This window comes from Neoarius graeffei, chromosome 13 (assembly GCF_027579695.1).
Source record: "Neoarius graeffei isolate fNeoGra1 chromosome 13, fNeoGra1.pri, whole genome shotgun sequence".
Lineage (NCBI taxonomy): Eukaryota > Metazoa > Chordata > Actinopteri > Siluriformes > Ariidae > Neoarius > Neoarius graeffei.
In genome coordinates, this window is record NC_083581.1 from 55,935,433 (window position 1) to 55,962,580 (window position 27,148).

The 27,148-nt window shown below is 41.5% G+C and overlaps 1 protein-coding gene across 2 annotated transcripts in view; it reads left to right on the forward strand.

Annotated features, from left to right (window-relative positions):
* Positions 1-10,365, forward strand: part of LOC132896916 (acidic mammalian chitinase-like) — a 29,317-nt gene extending 18,952 nt beyond the window's left edge. The window contains exons 7-11 of one of the 2 annotated variants that reach the window (XM_060938079.1): positions 7,907-8,030; positions 8,123-8,305; positions 8,396-8,512; positions 8,750-8,882; positions 8,962-10,365. In XM_060938079.1, the coding sequence (XP_060794062.1) occupies positions 7,907-8,030; positions 8,123-8,305; positions 8,396-8,512; positions 8,750-8,882; positions 8,962-9,452 (1,048 nt within the window). In that variant the 3' untranslated portion in view covers positions 9,453-10,365. The remainder of the gene's footprint in view (positions 1-7,906; positions 8,031-8,122; positions 8,306-8,395; positions 8,513-8,749; positions 8,883-8,961) is intronic. The other variant, XM_060938080.1, reaches the window with a different exon arrangement.
* The last annotated feature ends 16,783 nt before the right edge of the window (positions 10,366-27,148 follow it).

Genomic DNA, 27,148 nt, shown 5'->3' on the forward strand with positions numbered 1-27,148 from the left:
GTGCCATGTGCACTTATGGACACCCCTATGCTCGAACATGGTGTTTGTTATGGACAAACCGTGACTAGCACAGAAGTCCAATAACAAAACACCACTCGGGTTCAGATCGGGGAGGCCGTTCCTCCCAACCACGCCCCTCCAGGTGTCACTGTCGTCGCCCACATGAGCATTGAAGTCCCCCAGTAGCACAATGGAGTCCCCAGTCTGAGCACCCCTCAGTACCTCTCCCAGGGACTCCAAGAAGGCCGGATACTCTACACTGCTATTCGGCCCGTAGGCACCAAGAACAGCAAGAGCCCTTTCCCCAATCCGAAAGCGCAGAGAGGCGACCCTCTCGTTCACTGGGGTAAACTCCAACACATGGCGGCTGAGCTGGGGAGCTATAAGCAAGCCCACACCAGCCTGCCGCCGCTCACCATGGGCGACTCCAGAGAAGTGGAGAGTCCAGCCCCTCTCGAGGAGCTGGGTTCCAGAGCCCAAGCTGTGCGTGGAGGTGAGCCCAACTATCTCTAGCCGGTACCTCTCAACCTCCCGCACAAGCTCAGGCTCTTTCCCCCCCAGCGAAGTGACATTCCATGTCCCAACAGCTAGCCACTGTGTCCGGGGATCAGGTCGTCGAGGCCCCTGCCTTCGACTGCCACCCAATCCACACTGCACCAGCCCCCTACTGCTACCTCTGGTGAACCCACAGGAGGTCGGGCCCACGTCACCTCTTCGGGCTGAGCCCGGCCGGGCCACATGGGCAAAGGCCCAGCCACCAAGCGCTCGCATGCGAGCCCCAACCCCGGGCCTGGCTCCAGGGTGGGGCCCCGGCTGCGCCATACCAGGCGACGTCTCGGTCCTTGGTTGTTGCTCCATTAGGGTTTTTGATGAACTGCTCTTGGTCTGGCCTGTCACCTAGGACCTGTCTGCCTTGGGAAACCCTGACAGGGGCATAATGCCCCCGACAACATAGCTCCTAGGATCATTCAAGCACACAAACCCCTCCACCACAATAAGGTGGCAGTTCTAGGAGGGGATACCATATATTATTATATAGATAGTAGTGTTTTACTGGGAAATACGCCACTCGTATTTTTCGTACAAACTACATCCGGAACCTGAGTAACATAGTTTCCATAGCTTCACTAGTGAGGATATCAATTAATTGTTTTGATTAACTTGCCTAGTTTTTGTTTGTGGAGGTGTCTATATAATAAAAAGAAAATTGCACATTGGCTTGAAGATATAAAGTTTATCTTCTTGTGTTGAAAAACTTGTATTTTTCATATGAAGTACATCCTTATCTTTTCCATATCTTTTACATTTCCATATCTTCACTCATGAGGAACATTGATGACGTCTCTTCCAGTGTTTTCCCGCTGACTTGATGCGTGTTGTAAAAATGGCGAACTGGTTCAAAATTTAAATTCTTTGAGTAACTTTTTTTTTGTGACTGTGTCTATATAATAAAAAGAATATTACACGGTGGGGCAAAGACATGAAATTTATCAAGAATAGATAAACTTCATGTCTTTGGGCCACCATGTAATAGCCTCTATTTACAAACTTGGTTCCAAATGGAGATGCTGTGTAAAATATATGGTATATAAAAACAGAATGTGGTGATTTGCAAATAATGGAAACCCTATATTTCATTGAAAATAGTACAAAGACAACATATCAAATGTTGAAACTGAGAAATTTTATTGTTGCTTGAAAAATCATTTTGAATTTGATGCCAGCAACATGTTTCAAAAAAGTTGGGACAGTTGCATATTTACCACTGTGTTGCATCTCCTCTTCTTTTAACAACACTCTGTAAATGCTTGGGAAATGAGGAGACCAATTGCTGTAATTTTGAAAGTGAAATGTTGCCTAATTCTGGCCTGATATAGGATTTCAGCTGTTCAACAGTTCAGGGTCTCCTTTTCAAATGCAGATGTGACTAAGTTGGAAAGGCTCTGTTGTTTGCAGAAAAGAGGCACACGTTTGATACTCAAGATGAAAATCAGGGATCAGCATTCTGAAGTTCCTTTCAGAAGCTAAATTGGCTTGCTATTGTTGAAAGATGGAAATTTAACAAATATCTGGTGGTGTGCAAACGTATAAACAGACTTCTACCAGAATACCTATGTAAAATTTTTGTTAAAAACTCTGATGTCCATAATTATAACACAAGAGCAAAGAACAATATTCATGTCTTGAAAATAAATTCAAAACCAGGACACAACTTTTGCTTTTTCAGCTGCCATGTTATATAATTCTCTGCCCGACTATGTCATAAACTCTGAGACTACTAACAAATTTAGAACTAACTATTGGAAACCCTTTTGTGATATTTAGATACATTTGTATGAATGGAATACAAATTTTATTCGCTATTAATCATAATATGTCTGTTTCACTATATTGTATATTACTTATTTTATATTAGTTGTATTATATATTTTACTAATTTAATAATGTAGATACAGTATAGATTATTAGCATATGGTTATACACATCTCCAATGGAAACCAATGTCAGCTGAGTGGATCTTTTGTTTAATACATTTATTATTATTATTATTATTATTATTATTATTATTATTATTATTATTATACTAAATAATTTCACATTTCAATTAATCAGACAGTTTTCCACTTTAGCTCAGTCCATCATACACGAGCTCGGGCTCAGAAAAAGAGACTGTGTTTCTGGATATTGTTAATATATAGTTTCTTACTTATATATTATACATACTGCTATATATACTAACTTAATATTTATATACTAACTTAATATTATATATCATATACTATCACACTATTACATATACTATATGTACTGATATATACTTTAACTATGCCCATCATGTAATATACTATACTTTTTATCTACCATATACCACTAAACACACTGCACATGTATGTAACTGTCCACAAAGTATTTGCACTGCTCATTACACTCTTAGGGCAGCACAGTGGTGTAGTGCTTAGCGCTGTCGCCACACAGCAAGAGCCCAGTGGCCGGCGAGGGCCTTTCTGTATGGAGTTTGCATGTTGTCCCTGTGTCCGCGTGGGTTTCCTCTGGGTGCTCCGGTTTCCCTCACAGTCCAAAGGCATGCAGGTTAGGCTAATTGGTGGCTCTAAATTGACCGTGAATGTGAGTGTGAATGGTTGTCTGTGTCTATGTGTTAGCCCTGCGATGACCTGGCGACTTGTCCAGGGTGTACCCCGCCTCTCGCCCATAGTCAGCTGGGATAGGCTCCAGCTTGCCTATGACCTTGTAGGACAGGATAAACAGCTACAGATAATGAATGGATAGATGGATTACACTCTTATTTGCACTGTGACTGGTTACTGCCAACTGCACTACCTCACTACCTCCCACACTGAGAGCTGTATATTCTGTTACTTGCTCTTATTGGTAATGTTTTATTTCTTTTGATATTTTGTATTTTAGTTTTTTATCCATATAATGCTATTTAGTTTTTGTATTGATCTTGTGCAATGCGGAAATGTTACTGGTGTAGGTGCATTTGAGTAATTGAGTGATCAATCTCATTAAATCTGAAGGTTAATAATTAAAATTGAATCAGTCTCATTTGAATCGTTTTCAGTGAATCATTTTCATTGAATCAGTCTCATATTATCATTAAATCACTCATGGAATCAGTCTCATTAATCAGTCTCATTAATTAATACCATTAATTTTGGTGCTTAATAATTAATTACCAAACAGCTAAATTATGGTATATTCCAAATTATTATGATCACTTACCATATTACATAAATCATATGCACCTTTTAGAATTCTTTGGAGATTGGGGACTTCAAAGATATTGGAACACAAATAAACACAAAGCAAAGGGGAGTCCCATATACGATTCGTACATTGGGGGAGTGCCTGTTAGAGAGCGCACTTGTCCTGGGCCATCGGCATAGTGAGGTAGGGTGGCCAGTTCCTTTCCTCGCTGCCTTTAACTTCCCCAGTGTTTCCACCAGGTCCCCATTCACTGCTGGGTGGACAGGGAGCGAGCCCCAGATCCCCGTCGAGCCGAGGCTCGAACCAGGGACCGTTCGCTTAGCGGTCAAGCGCTCTAACCACTTGGCCACCTGCGCTCCCAAATAAACACACAGTTTCAATAATAAATGAATTTATTATAACAAAGATAAAAATGAATAATGGCAGTTGAAATATATACAAACAGTGAGATATCCTTGATGAGCGTGCGTGTGTGTGTGTGTGTGTGTGTGTGTGTGTGTGTGTGTGTGTGTGTGTGTGTGTGTTGTGGTGAGAGAGAGAGGCCTTGTGTGTGTGGTCTACACAAAAGAATTAGCTCTGGTAGCTAACTCCATGTGCGTTTGTGGGGGAGGAGTTGACCTCGTGGTAAGGCCTATGGCCTAGCAAAAGAAAGAAGCTAGCGTGGGATGCTAACTGAGGTGTGTTTGTGAGGCCAGGTGAGGCCTGTGACCACGTGTTTGTGTGTGTCAGGCCTGGTGACCACGTGCTAGCTAAGGTAAAGGAATGCTAGCTAAGGTGTGTTTGTGTGTGTGTGGGAGGACCGCCATGTGTTTCTAAGACAATACACTTAGCTTTGGATGCTAACAGGACAAAAGAAATTAGCCGTAGGCTAATTTCACTAGCTTATAACAGTACTGAATCCACTGAAGCCTTGATAAGGTCAAAATGTGTGATAAGGAAATTAAAATGTTAGTAAGGGATAAAGAGAAGCATGCACAGCCTATCTATTAAAACAACTGAGAGATTAAAACAAAATAATAATCAATTCAACACGCTGCATGTTTACAGTGTACTATTTAAACCGTTCGAGTTTAAATTCACACTTCTTCAGTAAAAGCTAATTCCTAAGACTAGGTATTTGCTTATGCCCAAAAATGCCAGTCTTACGCGAGATTATGAGAAGATGTCCCGAGACTTTTGGAGTTTTCACCGTTGTGGAGATCTCCGTGAAGCACAGGGGATTTCTGGGAAGAGGTTGAGTTCACAGGAGCCTGTAGAGACTTCTGTAGAAAAACAAATAATTCTTGGTCCAACGCTTCGTAGCTTGTGGAAAGAAAATCTCTGTAGAACAATGTGCACAGAGCTTCAGTTAAGAAAGTGTCCAGCCGCTTTCTTAACTTTGAATTAAACTGCTTTTGGGCGGCAGTTGTGACGTCACTTCTAATACGAATAAAACCGGTTGTAACTCGATTGAGTTAAAGATCGTGCGACTCTGGAGTCTACCTTGGCCAAGGGTAAGAAAGAAATCGTGCTAAATTGTGGATCTTGCAAGAAAGAGGTCTTTTTCTGGTTTGCTCGTGGAGCAAATCCTCTTTGTATCCAGACGGCTTGGAGTCCAGACGGAAAGAGGAGGAGCTAGGAGTTTCTGGGTTTCTTATGCTTTCATGGAGGATGTGACATTGGTGATCCCGCCCCCGCGTGACGCAGGTCAACGCGGAAGCTGGTGATGGGAGTTGTAGTCCTTAAAGGGACTGTGTTGTAGTTCTTAGACGGACTGTGTACCTACACTGGATACCTTGAATTTCCCTCTGGGATTAATAAGGCCAAAAAAAAAATATGTGTGTTTCCGGTTACCCGACCGACCCTAATCTGTACCGCCCGACCCTAAACTTTTTTTTTCGTTTTTTTCCCAGTCGCTACTTTTACATATAACCCAACCGCGTGAACCGGAAGTTTTTGTCACTCACTGGAAAAATCAGGGCTTTCCACAAGCGCCGGCTGCCGGCCATACAGCCGACTACACAATTAAGTCCAGCCGGCTACTTTAATGACTTATTTTTGTGGCCCACAGGCTCTAAATATTAATTTTCGATTTTAATAAAATTAAATGTTTATCTAACGGACTGACAATAATGTCAAACTGAACCGCACTCATTTAAGTTGTGATTCGCGCTGTTTGTACCGATAATAACCACAAATTCCCCGCCGACTTCGTTGATCAGGGGAGAGTAACTCATCCGCGGCCCCGACATGCGGTGTGTGCGCGCGCACTCGGCGGAGGCAGTAGTGTGTCGGGGCCGTCGGAGGGAACAGAAGCAGAGATAACGCTTATTTTGTCTTTCACCTAGAGACATGATTCAAACTTTAAAACGGAGACAAAATTCTCCTGTGTGGATCTGGCATTCAACTTTTTTGCTAGGTTCTATACTTTTTGATCAGTCACAGATCAAACACCATGAGCAAATCTGGAGAAATTCAGACTTTATAATGGGTGTCTATGGCGCTATTTAGAGTGTAGGCAGCTTGAAAAAAAAAGCTCTAACTTTCTCATTTAAACTGTTTTCTCAGCCACAATTTTCACTCTACATACACAATTTTCTCAAAGGTTGTAGTCACACATTGTGTGAATCAAGATAAGTGTCTACCTGAGCAATAGGATTTACAGTTTTTGAATGAGAAGCCTGAAAGTAAGGAGAGGACAGCCGCGCTCTCCCATAGACTCCCATTATAAACGTGGCAGCGCTTTTACTGCAAAATCAGAAAAGTCACTTGTTTTTAACTCGCTCTAGTGTCCACATTTTTTACACTAGGGACAAAAAAAATACATTAATGTGTTCATGGGAGCCTTGTAGCACTCAATGTGAAAGAATTTTGTGAATAGCTCCTTTCGTTTCCGTGTAAATCAGCGTTGTTCGAGGAGAGGGAACTCTGAGAAAAAGCGCTCTTTGCTTGTTATATTGTGTCTTTTCCCTGCACCGTTACCAAGGCGACGAGCTCCACTCAGGGAGCAGAGAGGGGAGGGGCTGCTCTCTCTCTCTCATGGTGTATTGAGCTGTTATATTTACAGAAAAATTCATGTTTAAAGGTGTCTCATGCTGCATCAGATTCATCAGAAGGTGGTAACTCAGGTGACCTGCAAAGAAATTCATTATATTTTGTGAAATTATTCCTGTCTAAATATAGGTTATGGCAGCCATCTTGAAAAAAATTAAAAAAAAAATGCCTGCCTACCGACCCTAGTTTTGAAATCTACGTAACCAGAAACACACACTTTTTTTGCCTAAAGTATCTATCTATCTATCTATCTATCTATCTATCTATCTATCTATCTATCTATCTATCTTCTTTGCATGGTAAAATTTTAACTTGTATTTGTGGATGCATTATCGAACTGTGCTCACAGACAGTGGTTCTTGGAAGTCTTCCTGAGCCTATGCAGCAATTTCAACTACAGAATCATGTCTGTATTTAATGTAGTGCCACCTGAGGGCCCAAAGATCAGAGACGTCCAGTATTGGTGTTTGGCTTTGTCTCGTGTATATAGATTTCTCCTGATTCTCTGACTCTTTTAATATTATGTACATTACATGATGTGATCTCCAAATTCAATGCAATCTTACATTAAGGAATGCTATTCTTATATTATTGCACTATTTTCCCACACAGTCTTTCACAGAGTGGTGAACCCCTCCCCATCTTTACTTCTCAGAGACTCAGCCTCTCTGGGATGCTCTTTTTTTATACACAATTATATGAATGACCTGTTGCCAATAATGTAATTCATTTTTTAGCATTACACAACATTTCCAGTTTTTTGTTGCCCCTGTCCCAACTTTTTTTGAAATGTGGTGTTGGCATTAAATTCAAAAGGATCATATATTAAAAAACAAACAAACAAGCTAACAAAATGTCTCAGTTTCAACGACTGACATGTTTTGTACTATTTTCAATGAAATACAGGGCTTCCATGATTTGCAAATTACCACATTTTGTTTTTATTTATATTTTACACAGTATCCCAAGTTGGAAATGGGTCTGTATATTCAGAAAATGTTCATGATTTTTAAACATATATAATTCCACTTGATATTTTTTTTGCAATCCTGATAATTGATTTGTAAAGAATTTATATCTGGTATGTTTTAATTGGGATAAGATTTACAATATCACTGAACTGGTTACTTTATTAAATATACAGGTACCTGGACTTCATTAGTATGATGACTTATGACTTTCATGGGTCTTGGGAGAGTATCACTGGTCACAACAGTCCTCTGTATCAATGGTCTCAGGAAACAGGAAATGGAATTTACCTTAATACTGTAAAGACATACTTTCTACAACATTGCTCATACTTTACATCTTTGCCTGGCAATCAGAAATGCACTATATATTTTTGTTTCTGATTATACAGAATTATTCAGTGACATACTGGAAGGATCAGGGTGCTCCAGTGGAGAAGCTGAGGATGGGTTTTGCTACATATGGCAGAACATTCCAACTGTCATCTACAGCAAGTGGCCTGGGAGCTCCAACAAGTGGCCCTGCTTCCGCTGGCACTTACACCAAACAGGCAGGCTTCTGGTCTTATTATGAGGTTTGTATACAGCTTCTATAAGCCATACAAACTTCACTTTATTTTATAAGAAAGTTAATGAGATTGCAGAGAATGATTATTTCCCATCAGATCTGCAGCTTCCTTCAAGGAACCAGCATACAGTGGATCCAAGATCAAAAAGTACCTTATGGCACAAAGAGTGATTGGTGGGTTGGCTTTGACACCAAAGAGAGCTTTAATATAAAGGTAAAAACAAAAAACAAACAAACAAAAAAAACTTTCACAGATCTACAACTACATAGGCTAATGACACCACCAGGGCATTAAAGTGTGACTACTGACAATTTGATTGCTAATCAATAAAATGAAAAACAAACAAACAAAAAACCCTATTGCCAACACGCAACGAACGCCATTAATGAAGCAACAGCTCCATTCAGTTTCCAAAGAGACCTTACCATTTTTGTATTGTTTTTGTTTTAGGTGACCTATCTCAAAGATAATAAGTTGGGAGGGGCCTTTGTGTGGGCTCTTGATCTGGACGATTTTAGTGGACAGTTCTGTGGACTGGGAAAATACCCTCTCATCAGCGAGCTCAAGAAACAGCTAACCAGTGGTATATAAATTAATTACAATGTGCCTTTATAAGCTACTGATATATTACTGAAATTTTAAATCTATAACTTCTCCTGCAGCTTCTACTGCTCCTCCTACAGAAGCTCCTACTGCTCCTCCTACTGCAGCTCCTACAGAAGCTCCTACTGCAGCTCCTACAGAAGCTCCAACTGCTCCTCCTACAGAAGCTCCTACTGCTCCTCCTACTGCAGCTCCTACAGAAGCTCCTACAGAAGCTCCTACAGAAGCTCCTACTGCAGCTCCTACAGAAGCTCCAACTGCTCCTCCTACAGAAGCTCCTACAGAAGCTCCTACTGCTCCTCCTACTGCAGCTCCTACAGAAGCTCCTACAGAAGCTCCTACTGCAGCTCCTACAGAAGCTCCTACTGCTCCTCCTACAGAAGCTCCTACTGCTGCAGTTCCACCTAGGTACTGTAGAGCCAAGGAAGATGGAACCTATCAAAATCCTTTTAATAAACAATCTTTCATCCAGTGTGTTGATCGTAGGGAAATTGTACACCTCTGCCCAGCTGGCACTACCTACAATAAGCACTGCCAATGTTGCAAATAACCATAAACTGCCACAAGTTTACTGAACACATGATGTAGACATGATTTTAAAATACATTTGTAACAGATAATATAACAGCACAGCATTGCCTGAACATAGTTACACATATAGCTTGAAGTCAATCCCAGAGAGTCTCAATTCACTGATTCCAGAGACAGAAACTAAGATTCAGCCCCAAAGGTTGGGAGTCGATTCAGTACACTGAAAATCATTCGCCTCATGCAAACCCTGCTAACAAAATTAATTTAGTATTGGAGTGTTTCAGTTAGCTAACAGATATTTATTTTGTCTTTATTTTGATATTTGTTATTGGAAATTTAAAGTTGAACAAATAAGGGTTCAAAAATCCAGACATATACACTCGCTGTCCACTTTATTAGGAATACCTGTACACGTACGCATTCATGTATTTATCTAATCAGCCAATCATGTGGCAGCAGAACACATTAGCTTCCACTCCTGTCAACCAAGAACAGCAATCTGAGGCTAACATGGGTACAGACTCACCCAAACTGGACAGTTATAGATGAAGGGGGGAAATGACCTGGTTTTTTTCCAGTCTTCAACTGTCCAGCTTTGAATATTTTTTTTCTGCATTTTGACATCATCATCAATTAATTTTTCAGCTTCATGAGGCAGTCATCTGGAATTCTTTTCAATTAACAGATGTGTCTTGTCAAAATTTAATAGTGGAATTTATTACCATCTTAATGTGTTTGAGATCATCAAACAGTAAATAGTAAATAATAAAAATACAGTAAATATCCCAATTCATCAACTGTAGTAATCCATATTATGTCAAGAACCGCTCAACTAAGTAAAGAGAAACGAGATCCATCATTACTTTAAGACATGAAGTGTTTTTTAATTAATAAAACTAAAGAGCAAACATTGAATTAAATGTGTTCAAACTTTTGATGGGTACTGTATTGAATTAATAAATAAATAAATTAATTAAATTTTCCATTCAAAAATTGTATATGTTGTCTTTATACTATTTTCAATGGAATATAGTGTTTCAGTGATTTGCAAATCATCACATTCTGTTTTTAATTACTTTTGACACACTACCTTCTTTATTATGTGCGCCATTGCCACTCAGTAAGCAGCGCCTCACAAATAATCCTATGAGTGGCTCAAGGTCATTCCATGCCAAATCAACAAATATCTGACAAATTTATGCTCGACCATCTCAGATTTCAATGAAATTTGAAGGGCTCAGAGATACTATTAAAAGAAGTTAATCCCCAAAATTTGAGCTTCCTATCTCCAACGGTTTCAGAGATACAGGCATTTGAATTTTTCGATTTTTTTTTTGCATTTTGCTCAAAACATATATATTTCAAAGTGTAATATAATCTTTATTATGCAAGATAGAAACCTGATATTTTGCACAGAGAGACTCAATGTCTTGTACTACAAGCTTCAACTTAGAATTTCAATGGTCATTTTATATTAGATGGTGATTTTAACAAGGAAATTAAAAAGACAAATTTGCATTTTTTGCATTTTTAATTCATTCTGGAAGCTTGCCTGTGGCAGTAATGCTTAAACTAAGAATGTTATTCAAATCTACACAGAAATATCTACCAATTTCAGTTTTACCAAGTCTCCACTATTCCTAGTTTGTCTGTAATAGGGTTTTGAAATTCGCCGATTTCTAAAACATGCCATTTTCAGTAGCAAGAAATCCAATGTGGGATAGCAGTTAGGAACTTGTAAATTTTTTTCAGTAATCCCCAAGACCCATATTTTATATTTCCAAATTTTTGTTCTGTGTCTCTCAAGTATTTTTAAACTACAGGGGTTTAAAAAATCCATTTTCACCAAATTCGAATTTTTGATATATTTTCATATAACTGATATTTGAAGGTTAATAAATGCTTCAATAAGGCTCAAGTAGGTTAGGAGACATGTTCCTTCCTCAATTTTAAATAAAATTTCAATTAATGTTCAGTATTAATTATTTGTAAATTGATTTTAATCTAAGACTGTGTAACATTAGCAATCAATGACCAGCTATTGTGTACCAGTCAACAGCCAGCCTTATCAATATCAACACAGCACAATAGGTGACCTTTGATACCAGAACAGGTGGCTCATATCTTATAGTTTTAGAGTTTGTAAACTGCATACTTGTTCAGATAACATTATATTGCTTGGATTATATTAAATACTTTGTAATACAGAGCACTGAGAAAATTTACCAATGTTATTAACTGAATGTGGTTCTTTGCAAGGATTGGATATTTTGAATAGTTGACTAGGGAATTTAATTGTAGTTGCTTTCAATTTGAGATCAGTATAAATGAGTTTGTTCTTAGACATCTAGAAATGGCTGAACTTCCTCCCTATTCTATAGGAATTGGACTAAAGAAAGATTCTGACTGCCAACAGAAATTGTAAGTTAAATACACTCTCTCAGTATAGTTTGGAGCAAATTTCATTAATTAAACAGAGAACTGAACTTGAGAACATTTCAAGCACAGACACAGTATGTCTGCATCATGAGAAACTGTTTCTGATGAAATATGAAGAGCTACAGAAAAGTTGTTGTGATCCATATGAAAGGCACAAGAAAAAAGTTAAAACAGAATTACATTCAATTCTTCCTGAAACAACAGATTCACTTTCAAAGCTGATAAATAAAAATATTAAACCTGGACAAAAATTGTGTTCTAAATGTTCACAGAGAGTGAAAGAACATTTAAGCCAAGCAGATTCAGCAGGTTCTACAGAATCAGAACAAGAGAGCATGTGTGTAGATGTGGATCCAACATACACTGGTGAGGTAGCTGAATCACTTGACAAAAGCCTTGTGTCAATTGGTTGCTCTCCACTGAAAATTGCCAAGTATAGCCACAAACAGAAAGCTGCATATGGCAAAGCAAAGCTGCAATGAGTAGAAGAAACTTTACGTTCTAAAATGAAATTTTATTAATTAATGAAATTTGCTCCAAACTATACTGAGAGAGTGTATTTAACTTACAATTTCTGTTGTATGTTAGTTTATGGCAGTCAGAATCTTTCTTTAGTCCAATTCCTATAGAACAGGGAGGAAGTTCAGCCATTTCTAGATGTCTAAGAACAAACTCATTTATACTGATCTCAAATTGAAAGCAACTACAATTAAATTCCCTAGTCAACTATTCAAAATATCCAATCCTTGCAAAGAAACACATTCAGTTAATAACATTGGTAAATTTCCTCAGTGCTCTGTATTACAATGTATTTAATATAATCCAAGCAATATAATGTTATCTGAACAAGTATGCAGTTTACAGACTCTAAAACTATAAGATATGAGCCACCTGTTCTGGTATCAAAGGTCACCTATTGTGCTGTGTTGATATTGATAAGGCTGGCTGTTGACTGGTACACAATAGCTGGTCATTGATTGCTAATGTTACACAGTCTTAAGGCCAATTTATGCTGACAACGCAGTCCTCGCAGATGGCGTCGCAGATGGCGTCTGCGCAGCCCCCCCACCTTCGCCGACGCTCTGCGCGCACCTCCCAAAAATTGTGACCACCGCAGAAGCCTCGCAGACAGCGTCGCAGACAAGAGGGCTCTGATTGGTCCACTCCAGGTCCACTCTACATCCGCTGTACATGCACTTCCGCTTCCCTACTTTCCCGGTTTGGTTTGTTTTCACTACCGCCATTTTTAAAAACACGAGCGAAGATGGAGCAGCACGAAGAGCGGTTGATCGAGGAAGTGAGGAAGTACGTACATCTATACGACTCCAGTTCTAGTCATTATAAGTAACCGGAGGATAAACACTCCACTAACCACACCCACCAACTACTCCTAGCGATTTCGCGACTTCGCGCCCCCTTGCGCTGTGGCGGTGAATAACATCGCACACGCCTATTACTCCCCGCTCAACGATAAATTACAACTGTCTGCGAAAAGCTATCTGCGAAAGCCTTGTCGCAAGAGCATGCAGAGGCCCTTAGATTAAAATCAATTTACAAATAATTAATACTGAGCATTAATTGAAATTTTATTTAAAATTGAGGAAGAAACATGTCTCCTAACCTACTTGAGCCTTATTGAAGCATTTATTAACCCTCAAATATCAGTTATATGAAAATATATCAAAAATTCGAATTTGGTGAAAATGGATTTTTTAAACCCCTGTAGTTTAAAAATACTTGAGAGACACAGAACAAAAATTTGGAAATATAAAATATGGGTCTTGGGGATTACTGAAAAAAAATGTACAAGTTCCTAACTGCTATCCCACATTGGATTTCTTGCTACTGAAAATGGCATGTTTTAGAAATCGGCGAATTTCAAAACCCTATTACAGACAAACTAGGAATAGTGGAGACTTGGTAAAACTGAAATTGGTAGATATTTCTGTGTAGATTTGAATAACATTCTTAGTTTAAGCATTACTGCCACAGGCAAGCTTCCAGAATGAGTTAAAAATGCAAAAAATGCAAATTTGTCTTTTTAATTTCCTTGTTAAAATCACCATCTAATATACAATGACCATTGAAATTCTAAGTTAAAGCTTGTAGTACAAGACATTGAGTGCTTGTAGTACAAGACATTGTGCAAAATTTTAGGTTTCTATCTTGCATAATAAAGATTATATTGCACTTTGAAATATGTATGTTTTGAGCAAAAAACAAAAAAATCGAAAAATTCAAATGCCTGTATCTCTGAAACTATTGGTGATAGGAAGCTCACGTTTTGGGGATTAACTTCTTTTAATAGTATCTCTGAGCCCTCCAAATTTCATTGAAATCTGAGATGGTCGAGCATAACCTCTTGTTGATTTGGCATGGAAAGACCCTCACTCCGAATATGGTCTCAATTCAGGATCAACTTTAAACATAGACAGGCTATGCCCTCTTTCCCAATCTTGGCTAACGCACTCTTCCCACCCTCACTCATGGATACTGCATTTAAGTTATGGTTCAGGAATGGTCTGAAACGGGTGAAGGATCTTTTTAGGGATGGTGTGTTCATGTCATTCGAGCAGCTGGTAAGCGAGTATAATATCCCTAGTTCACATTATTTCAGGTATCAGCAGGTGCGTGTCTTTGTTCAGAAACATTTTCCTTCCTTTCTGTTACTTTCACCAAACGACTGAATAGATGAGTGGTTGGAGCAGGATTTAAATCAAAGAGGAGGAGTGAGCAGATTATACGAGGATATCCAGATGATTGCCTTGCCGTCACTTAGTCATATTAGGGCAGGGTGGGAGGAGGAACTAGGATTTGAAGTGTCGGACGTCTCCTGGCAAAGCGCAGTTAAGAGAATACATTCAACTTCGATCTGCATCAGACATGGTTTGCTCCAGTTTAAGGTGCTCCACAGGCTTCATCTTTCTAGGAGCAGGCTTGCCAGGATATATCCAGATGTCGATCCGACCTGCTCCCGATGTAGTCAGGCTCCGGCTACCCTCTACCATATGTTCTGGGCTTGCCCAAAGTTGATACAGTTTTGGTCTTTAATTTTTGATACTTTTTCTTACATCTGTGACAGAGAGGTAAGCCCTGCTCCTGAAATCGCAATATTTGTGGTGGCCCCTGCCGGGATGGCGATATCTGGTGCACAATCAGACGTCATTGCATTTTCATCTCTATTGGCCAGACGTCTTATTTTGTGTAATTGGAAATCAGATAAACCCCCCACACACAGGCGCTGGGTTGAGGATGTAATGGCACACTTGAAACTTGAGAAGTTGAAATACACGATCAGGGGATCAACCCAGAGATTTTATAAGGTCTGGCAGCCATTTCTGAATTATTTTAACTTAAAACTCCCTGCTGGAAACACTGGGACATGATTGATTCACAGACTCTGTAACATGTGAGTGGTTTTTTTTCTTTTTTCTTGTGCTATTATTGTCACTTTATTATTGCATATGTTGGGGTTACTGTTTGGGGATTTGTTAATTGTTTTATAAGTGTGTACAATTCAAAACCCAATAAAAATATTTGAATAGTAATAATATCTTTCCTGCTTCCCCCCCACACACACACTTACCCTAACCCCACTTATCCCCCCCTTCCTCTCTTCCCCATATCTTATTCTTTTATATTTGTATATGTAAATACTTAATTTATTTTAATTTATCTAGAAGGCGGCACGGTGGTGTAGTGGTTAGCGCTGTCGCCTCACAGCAAGAAGGTCCTGGGTTCGAGCCCCGGGGCCGGCAAGGGCCTTTCTGTGTGGAGTTTGCATGTTGTCCGCGTGGGTTTCCTCCGGGTGCTCCGGTTTCCCCCACAGTCCAAAGCCATGCAGGTTAGGTTAACTGGTGGCTCTAAATTGACCGTAGGTGTGAATGGTTGTCTATGGCTACGTTTACATTAGACCATATCTGTCTCGTTTTCTTCGCGGATGCACTGTCCGTTTACATTAAACCACCTGGAAAAGCCGGGAAACGGGAATCCGCCACCGTCCACGTATTCAATCTAGATCGTATCTGGTCCGGTGCTGTGTAAACATTGAGATACGCGAATATGCTGTGCTGAGCTCTAGCTGGCGTCCTCATTGGACAACGTCACTGTGACATCCACCTTCCTGATTCGCTGGCGTTGGTCATGTGACGCGACTGCTGAAAAACAGCGCGGACTTCCGCCTTGTATCACCTTTCATTAAAGAGTATAAAAGTATGAAAATACTGCAAATACTGATGCAAATACTGCCCATTGTGTAGTTATGATTGTCTTTAGGCTTGCCATCCTTCCACTTGCAAGTAGTAAGTGATATGCGCTGGGATCACACACACAGCAGCTCAGTCCCGAATCGTGGCTTGTGCACTTCACTCGCGCGCTGTGTGAGCTGCGCAGGGCCGGAGTGCGCACCCTCCAGAGGGCACTCGCTGTTCAGGGCGGAGTGATTTGGAGCGCAGGATGCCTGCGGAGCCGAGCGTATCCGTGTATTGGTGTTGCTGTGTGCACGGCTAATGGTTTTAGTGTAAACGCGAATCGTTTTAAGAACGTTAATCTGATGATCCGCTGATTCGACGTAATGTAAATGTAGCCTATGTGTCAGCACTATGATGACCTGGCGACTTGTCCAGGGTGTACCCCGCCTTTCGCCCGTAGTCAGCTGGGATAGGCTCCAGCTTGCCTGCGACCCTGTAGAAGGATAAAGCGGCTAGAGATAATGAGATGAGATGAATTTATCTAGAAGTTTTTCTCTACTTCTTTTCTCTGTTTATCTGAAATGATGCTGCTGGAATCTTAATTTCCCTGAGGGAACCCTCCCAAAGGGATCAATAAAGTTTAATCTAATCTAATCTAATCTAATCTAATCTAATCTAATCTAATCTAATCTATATGCAGTGAAAAACTAAAACATCACTAGAATGAAGCATTTCTTAAAGATTTCTCCAAGTAATTTCTGTGTAGCAATTCTCACAATCGTTTGTGTTTGCGAGGATTTTTAGATGGTTGCTAGGGTGGTAGTCATAGTTGCTACTGTGGTCTAGGTTGGTAAGGTGTTCTTAGATGGTTACTCAGATGCGCAGTGTGGCTGCTGAAGTGTTGTGTTTGCTAAGGTGAACAAGGTAGTTGCTAACATGTACTAGATGGTTTTTAAGGTGTTTGTAGGAGGTTGCTTGGGTGTTCTTGGCAGTTGCTGGGGTGTTTGTAGGTGGTTGTAAGGGTGCACTGTTGTGGAAACTCTCCCAAGCAAGAATAATTCAAAGAGTTAGCAGAAAAGTTTAGATTTTAATTAATTCAATTAACAAAAGCTGAGTCAGTTTGCAGAGTGATCTGACCCCAAAGTACGAAGCATTCATTTTTATAGCGTTCTAACAGAGTTTGATACAATTTTACCAAGTATAATGAATTCTGACTGGTTCATTTCCACCAATATTTTCTATTGGTCCATATAAACCTTCTAAGTTTCAAGTTTGTCTCCACTAATATTTCCAGCATGGCACTGATATCTCATCTCATCTCATTATCCCTAGCCACTTTATCCTGTTCTACAGGGTCGCAGGCAAGCTGGAGCCTATCCCAGCTGGCTACGGGCGAAAGGCGGGGTACACCCTGGACAAGTCGCCAGGTCATTACAGGGCTGACACATAGACACAGACAACCATTCACACTCACATTCACACCTACAGTCAATTTAGAGTCGCCAGTTAACCTAACCTGCATGTCTTTGGACTGTGGGGGAAACCGGAGCACCCAGAGGAAACCCACGTGGACACGAAAAGAACATGCAAACTCTGCACAGAAAGGCCCTCGCTGGCCATGGGGCTCGAACCCGGACCTTCTTGCTGTGAGGTGACAGTGCTAACCACTACACCACCACGCTGCCCGATTGCTAATCAATAAAATGAAAAACAAAAAACAAACAAACCTATTGCCAACACACAAGGAACACCATTAATGGAGCAACAGCTCCATTCAGTTTCCAAAGAGACCTTACCATTTTTGTATTGTTTTTGTTTTAGGTGACCTATCTCAAAGATAATAAGTTGGGAGGGGCCTTTGTGTGGGCTCTTGATCTGGACAATTTTAGTGGACAGTTCTGTGGACTGGGAAAATACCCTCTCATCAGCGAGCTCAAGAAACAGCTAACCAATGGTATATAAATTAATTACAATGTGCCTTTATAAGCTACTGATATATTACTGAAATTTTAAATCTACAACTTCTCCTCCTGCAGCTTCTACTGCTCCTCCTACAGCAGCTCCTACTGCTCCTCCTACTGCAGCTCCTACTGCTGCAGTTCCACCTTGGTACTGTACAGCCAAGAAAGATGGAACCTATCAAAATCCTTTCAACAAACAATCTTTCATCCAGTGTGTTGATCGTAGGGAAATCGTACACCTCTGCCCAACTCGCATTACCTACAATAAGCACTGCCAATGTTGCAAATAACCATAAACTGCCACAAGTTTACTGAACACATGATGTAGACATGATTTTAAAATACTTCCATCCTCAAAATTTCAAAGAAGGCAGTTCATAAGAACAAGGTCAAGCAGCAGACATTGGGGACAACAAAGCTACAGACTGGCAGAGGGTGAAAACGAGACTCTACTGACCAGGATGATCGTCAAATCCTTCGAATGTCACTCAACAACTGTAGGATGACATCAAGTGACCCACAAAAAGAATTGCAAATGGCAACTAGGGTTAAGTGCATGGCAAGGACAGTTCGAAACAGGCTCTTTTGGGCAGGCTGAAGTCATGCAAAGCTATAAAAAGCCCTTCATCAATGAGAAGCAAAGAAGAGCCAGGCTGAGGTTTGCTAAAGACCATAAGTCTTGGACCATAGAGTACTGGAGTAAGGTCATCTTCTCTGAGGAGTCCAATTTTCAGCTTTTCCAAGCACCTGATTGTCTAATAGTTAGTTGGAGACCTGGAAAGGCTACAACCCACAGTGTCTTGCACCCATGGTGAAATTTGGCGGAGGATTGGTGATAATCTGGGGGTACTTCAGCAAGGCTGGAATGAGGCAGGTTTTTGTTTGTGAAGGACACATGGATCAAGCCATGTACAAGGTTATCCTGGAAGAAAACTTGCTTCTTTCTGCTCCGACAACGTTCCCTAACTCTGAGGATTAGGTTTTCCAGCAGAACAATGCTACATGCCACACAGCCAGGTCAATCAAGGTGTGGATGGAGGACCACAAGATGAAGACCCTGTCATGGCCAGCCCAATCTCCAGACCTGAACCCCATTGAAAACCTCTGGAATGTGATCAAGAGGAAGATCGATGGTCACAAGCCAACAAACAAAACTGAGCTGGTTGAATTTTTGCACCAGGAGTAGCATCAAGTCACCCAAGAGCAATGTGAAAGACTGGTGGAGAGCATGCTGAGATGCATGAAAGCTGTGATTAAATGTCAGAATTATTCTACCAAATATTGATTTAAAAAAAAAAAAACTCATGTTAAGTTCAAACATTAGTATCGTGTTGTTTAAAACGGAATATGATCTTGATTTCTATGCATTATTCAAGGTCTGAAAAATGCTTCATCTTTTTTTTTTATTTTGACCAGTTGTCATTTTCTGCAATCAAATGGTCTGGGTGACAATATTTTTATGTGGAATTTGGGGGAAATGTTGTCAGTAGTTTATGGAATAAAACAAAAATGTTCATGTTCCTCAAACGCATACCTATAAATAGTAAAACCAGAGAAACTGATAATTTTGCAGTGGTTGCTTAATTTTTTCCAGAGCTGTACATCTTTTCCTGTTTATGAATTTAAGGAAGCCATACATGTATCTGTTTATATTGTTGATAAAAAAGAAAGACAGTAGACATGCATGCCAAGATTTGGTTATGAATGTTGATAAGTTAGCTGATCAGAATATGACTGTATCTTTGTCTTTATAATTTGCATATGTACTGTACATGCCTGCATTTACTTGTTAACAAAGAAATGAAAACATGCAAAAAAGTTGGCATACATGTCAGGGACAATTCTAGGATCAGACCTTTAGAAGGGCTTAGCCCGTATTGAGAATGTGACATGCATACAGTGAAACCCTCTGCTAAATTACTTATTTCCAGAGATGTATAGTAACGAAGTGGAACTACTTAAGTACTGTACTTAAGTACTAAAATGCAGTATCTGTACTTTATTGGAGTATTATTTTTTTTCCTCCTACTTCCACTTTTACTTCACTACATATTTTTGATGAATTGAATACTTTTACTCCGATACATTTTTCATGTGCTGAATCGTTACTCGTTACCATTATAAAAACGTTACGAATCATACCAAACCCATAGTATCAATGCCAGAGCAGTAGATGGCTCTGTCACCAGGTTTGATGAAGCTGGCTCATAATTGGGCGATTCAAGCGATCAAGCTGTATATAAAAAGACCGCATGCTCCCCTTCCGCCTTTCGCACTGCTGTCTGCATGCATTGGGAACGCTTAGCGTCAGTCTACTGCTCTATTTCGAGATGGAAGAAGACCCAGGAAGACCACCATCAACACCAAGTTCTTCGACTTCGAATGATCGTGGCGAGGGTGATGAAAGCGACCACCCCTGGCCCTACTTAGAGTCCGTGTTTTCCTTTGTCGGACCAAAAGACAATTTGTATCAAATTCAGTGCCTACTCTGCCTCCCGAAAGATTGCGAAATAATGGCCTTCAAAAATTCACTGTCGAATTTGAAGAAACATATCAAGGTAAGTTACACATATAGCTAATAAACATAATGACACATCAGCTTGCGCTATCAGTAAGCGCTAGCAACTAGCTAACAGAGGTTCAGTTCTGTGGTGTATACTTAGCACGTAACAGCTAATGTTAACAAGAACAAGCCTGGCTGACTAGCTGCACCACGCTGAATGGTGTTATTATTGACACATCACTAATGTCAACTTTCTCTTATTTTATGGCATATAGCCTACTGTTGCCAAATATAAATCATGGACCATGTCTCTTTTCGTGCTGCCTAATCACATGCCCATAGCCCATTATTTTATAGTGTATAGGGTTAGCAATGGTTGTGGCACTGGCATAACTAATGCTAGATGAATTTAACTGATTGTTGCAAAGTTGCTGCGGGCAAATGCAGAGCAGTAGGCCTATTAATGGATTTCTGTTTTTACTATTTGTAATGTAGCTTCTTGACTTGACATTATCCGTTCGCGTGACCAGCATGCCCCGACATGCCGTGAATGTGACCTTGAGCCTTAGCCTGCTAGCAGCTACATTCTGTTACTCTACTCTAATTTGCTCTTTGGCTAATGGCTTGTTTGGGCATTTTGTGATGCATGTAGCCTAGGTCAATTTATGACCATTTCTCTTCCGACTTTTTTGGTAATGAACCTGTGAGGGAAATTTAGTGGATGAACATTCCTATTCTCTGTGTTTCTGTGTGTTGAACTCAAGTGGCCTAGTGTACTGAGAAAGTTGTTTTTCCCATGTTGTAATCGCCTTTCTGTGGCCTTGGTGGTGATAAGCAGGATGCCTGAGTTCTCCCTAACTACGCATCTGCCTGCACATATCAAAGCATTCCAGGTGCACGCTTTAGCAAAGTTTCATTGAAAATCTTGAGCCAATCACGTATGGATGCGAGCAGTAAGCAAATATCTTCAGAGTATAATAGATAACATTCCTAAGACACAACTCAGAGTGCACTCTCAACATCACTAGAGGTGTTTTTTGTTTTTTTCTTCTTTTTCCCTTTCCTATTTTATATATCTGTTTTATATGATCTATTATAATAAATAACTGAAGACAACTACTAAGCGTTCTGAAGTGTTTATTAGAAGTTTCCATTACAATTTGGCATCCCTGGGCGGGCCATACGCGTCTGATCCTCAGACGACGGAACACTCCCAAGGCTATGGTGCGGAGCTGAGAACTCAGATGAGAGACCAGACCGTCAGGGCTCACCGAACCAGTAAGTGATAACTTTGCATTCTTGTGTAAAGAAATTAGTGGAAACAGTATTTAAAGATTGATATAAGAGATGGATAGAAGTTTGTCCGAGCCAGGAGGACTGCTAAGCTGTGGTATCATCAATATGTTTGCAGAAATGGATAAAACACAATTTTGAGACAATAAACCGCGAGTAGTTTATTGGGTTGTGTAAGAGAATTATCTGCCTAAGTGACGACTGGGTAACGGCTCGTCTACTTGAGGGGGGGAAGCATGCGTGCGTGTTTCGACGGATTCACGTTCAGCGATTCGTAACTGGGAAAGAATTGAATCTTGCTACCTTTGTTCTGTGTGAACAACTGGCCCGTCATAGGAACAGGATAGAGAGGTTCGATCACGAAATCGCCAAGACACACTGGTGTGCATGCAAAATATTGATGAATTAACAGAGTACTGTCCTCCTCCAAATTCTGAAACAGAGAAATAGATTTTGTACACATGCGTGAGTTGTCTTTGAGGTTGTTGTGCTAAATGATACCTACTTTAGTTTAAGGCAAATGTCAGATAAATTGTTTACTAATAAGAACATACCTAAAGAATTATTGTGTTGCATTTTTGGACATAGTCCAACTTGTTCTTCTTGTGATCCTGATAAAAAAACTCAGCCATTGTTGTCACAACCTACATATTAATATAACAGTGTACAATGGGGAACAGAAACAGCAAGTTAGGGAAAGAAAGGGAAGAAGCAAGTAAGCCTGAGGCTACATGTGCTATAATAAGAATTGGGTGTTCCTATGGCAGCCCAAATATCCAGTTTATGAAAACCTCGTATGGCGAGGACTGCTTAGCACAGTTTGATATATGGGTAAAGGACTTAGGATTCCCTGAGAAGGGTAGTTTTAGTCCCAGGCAGATAGAACAGTTAGAAGAAAAGTTGAAATGGAAGGAAAAAGAAGAGTCTGCAGATAATGTTAAGTTCTTAGGGGACTGGAGGGCATTTTCTGCATGGAAAGAAGAAACACTTAAGAGAGAGTACAAAAGAGAGAAATGACAGGCAGGGTTCTCACCCTCTTCTCAGTGTTTGAAATTTCAGATGGACCCTGACCTGGAGTCTGCCCCACCACCCCGACACACACTGCCTCCTCAGCAAGGCGTAGCATCATTCCCACAAGTGCCTCACCCACAGAAAGGGGGAGAAGTTGAGACAAAGAAAAAAAACTGAGCCTCTGGAATCTCTCCCAGCCTACCAGCCACCTCCAGCATCAGCACCTCCCCTCGCTTCTCCATCACACACGAGATCCGGTCTTGCATATGGCGACGGAAGAGACACCCTCCTGGACCTGACCACTTGCTCACCAGTGGGTCCACAAGACCGTAACCTAAAGCCTGAAGTCTTTCATCTTCCAATGGTGGAAGTGGCTGGAGCTGATGGCGTGCTTCTAGTCCACAGACCCTGGACAACAGCTGACATGAAGGAAAGCATGGCTTCTCTTCCCAATGTGAGAGAGGTAGGAGGAAAGAGATTTGGTAATGAGCTGTTGATATTTTGCAGAGAATTCCGACCAACTACCCATGAACTTCGCCGCCGACTCATGACCAAGATGGGTATAGATTGGAACAAAGTTTCCAAAGAGTGGCCGGAAGCTGACCAACGAATGACTACACCAGACTGGAGCGCGGCTGGCAATAGTGAGTACAGAGATACCATCACTGCTCTCTGTGCTCGTCTGGACAGTGCTTTTCCCTTGAACATAGACATGACTAAGATCAGTATGTGTAAGCAAGAAGATGGAGAAGTGGTGTCAGTGTTTCTCGCCCATCTCACTGCCGTGCATGAGAAACACAGTGGCCTGACCAGACCCGTGACCCTGGCTGGAGTGGAAGGCACTCCTGTGGTCTGGGAAGCGCACCTGCGGAACAGTTTCATGAACGGTATGAATCCAGCAGTGGCCAAGTCAGTAAAGCAGCTCTGTCTCCTGTGGGAAACCGCCAGCCTCACCAAGATCAAGCAGTATGCTGTGCATGCAGAAAGGCTGCTGAATGAGAAGGAGAAGACAAAGTCAGCACAAAGAGACCAAGACCTACACGCCGCCACTCTCACTCTTCTCCAGACTGTTCAGCCTGGACAAAGAGGAAGAGGTCGAGGTAGGGGCCGAGGCAGGATGACCTGGGGTGACTCATCCTGGATAAAAGGCCCAACCTACTACAACTGCAATCAGAAGGGACACATGGCTCGAGATTGTCTCCACAGTAGCAGGCAGAAGCCCCATAAGGAGTACAGCAAAGCAGACTGACGGGCGGACTCCGGGAACGGGCCTCGCACAGAGAACAGGGGAGGTAACACACACACACACACACACACACCTGATGATATACATACACATAGACAGGGACATTCACATAACGCTAAACACATTAGTAGCAGCACCTGCATGCAACAGCAAGACTACACAGAAATGCCCGATACACCAGTCCAAATAGATACACCTGAAGTTGCATTAAGTTTGTTAAAATACACAACTACTCCCTTCTCTAAACTCCCTTGTATGCCCCTCACTGTGTGTGGGCATGTGTTAACCTTTTTAGTAGATTCTGGAGGAGGACACTCAGTTATACAACATGGGGTACTTCCAGTGGACCCACCGCTCAGCTCAAATTCTATTCAGACGATGGGCATCTCAGGACGACCTGTAACCAAAACTTTCTCAGTCAACCTCCCGTGTAAAAGTGAGGGAGGAATAGTTACGTCCCACTCATTCCTCATCTCACATACCGTAAATGTTCCCTGCGTGTGGGTGGAGCACAGAGGACGGCAGGACAGAGATCAGGGTGAACAGGAGGCTTTATTGCCGTACTTTTCAGTCTGACAATTAAATAAACAATCAGAGAGACACACACACTGTAGTCTCCTCTGGGGAAGCTCCCTTCCGCTCTCACTCTCCCTCCTTAAATAGGGCACGGTCACTGGGAAGACACACACAAACACAGGTTAATTGCCGTCAGGTGTAGTGATTCTGCCACTTACCTTCCCTGACTCCACCCTCCTGTCACAGACCGGCACTTGACCACGCCCCCGCTGCCACACATACATGTCAAGTAAATTTGTTAGCACGCAATTTAATGTGCAAATTAGGAGTAAATCTCACATCCACTCCAGATGGACTAACTATTGAAGTAACTGAAATGTGCAGTGTGCAGTATGGGTTTGGAAGCCCCCTGTATGTGTATGTCTGGCGGCTCTGCTCAGATCAACTCACACAAACTCCCAAACACCTTGTACAGCTCGCACACTTGAACACCTCGTCAGTTGACACAGATTATATGAAAGAGGAAGATTTACATTGCACAGCACATGTTCACCAAGGGCAAGATGTAGAGTTTGAAAAGACTTGGTTTGCAAACCCCCATGTATGTGAAAGATTGACCCTCAAAACTATGTATTGGTCTAAACATTATTGTGCTGTGCAGGTCCATTTTACTCGTTGTCCAAACAGCTGCATCAATGTTCATCGCAGTGTTCTCAAACATGTTATATGTGGCCTCATGTCAGAGGACTCTGAGGTCGACTGCTGCCAACATGATTTCTTTGACATTGTTAATTCTATACCCCATGTCTCATTAGCAAAGCCACGAGCCGCCCATTGGAAAGATGTGGGGAAGTGGGTCAAGAAGTGCGCAGTCAATGGCAATGAATGGTCCCAAACAGAGGACCCTAGTGTGTTGTTTTGCCAAAGGCTTGGGGTCTACAAACAAAGTCATGCTATGTGTGTGCATGTTAAGTGCAGCGTAATATTAGCCACTGATGACCAGGATCCTGGGGACCCCGGCCATAGTGGCCTGTTTTTTTCCACAGGCATAATTCCAGCAGAGGTGCACCCCAAATTGGCAGGAGTTCCAAATTCCGTTTGGGCAAAGGGTAAACATGATGTAGGCCTAATAAAGAATGCTGAACCAGTGGTGATCACCCCCAAATCAGATTTCAGGCCTAGACAGACCCAGTACCCACTCAAACCAGAAGCAATCACAGGTATAAGACCGGTCTTTGATTCGTTGCTGAAGGCAGGTGTAATTGTCCCTTGCCCAGACTCTCCAGTGCACAGTCCTATTTTTCCAGTTAAGAAGGCAAGAAAACCATCCCAGCCCAATGAGTGGAGGCTTGTCCAAGATCTGCAAGCAGTCAATGCTACGGTTGTTCCGTGCGCACCTGACGTCCCTAACCCATACACCATTTTGGGCCAGGTGCCCGCTGACAGTAAGTGGTTTTCAGTGGTGGACCTAGCAAATGCGTTCTTTTCTATTCCTCTACATAAAAATAGCCAGTACTGGTTTGCCTTTATGTATGATGGTCATCCATACACTTTCACTCGTTTGTGCCAGGGTTACTGCGAGTCCCCAACCATATACAACCAGTGCCTCAGAGACAGCCTCGCTTCGTTAACTTTGTCACCAAGATCAGCTTTACTGCAGTATGTTGACAATTTAATGATTTGTGCCCCAACTAAAGATCAATGTGAAGATGACACCATAATGCTACTGTGACACCTCGGTAAGGAGGGTCATAAGGCTAGCCTCACAAAATTACAGTTTGCAAAACAGAAGGTGCATTTCTTAGGGCATGACATCACAGGAGAGGGGAAAACGCTGTCTGCGGACAGAGTCTCAGCTATTCAGAAAATTCCCAAGCCGATCACTGTGAAACAAGTTTTGTCATTTTTGGGTATGTGTTCCTATTGCAGAGCATTCATTCCGAATTATTCCATCCTGGAAAGCCCAGTGAGAGAGCTCATGCACGGTTCGTCCCTCACCGCTTTGTCACCTGTTGTATGGACACCAGAGGCTGAAGAAGCATTCCTGGCCCTAAAAGGCGCCCTGTAGACCACACCCACACTGGGACTGCCTGACCCCAATAAACCATTTGTTCAAACTGTAGATGAAAAGAAGGGTTTTATGACCTCTGCTCTTTTGCAGAAACATGGGGATAGATTGAGACCTGTAGCCAACTTCTCCAGCAGGCTGGATCCAATGGCGGCTGGACTTCCTGTTTGCCTGTGTGCAGTTGCTGCAGCTGAAAAGGCGGTAACTGCCTCCAGAAATATTGTGGGGTATTCTAACCTCACCCTTTTGGTCCCACATGCTGTCTCCCTGCTTGTTGGAGAAAGACATCACATTTGTCAGCACAGAGATGGTTGAAGTATAATGCTGTCATACTTGATATGCCTAACATCATTGTGAAATGTTGTACTGTTCTGAATCCTGCCTCTCTTCTCCCTACAGAGGACGATGGAGAGCCACATGACTGTGTTGCTCTCACTAACGATTTTTGTTTCCCCAGGGCAGACTTAGAGCGACCCTTTAGGAAATCC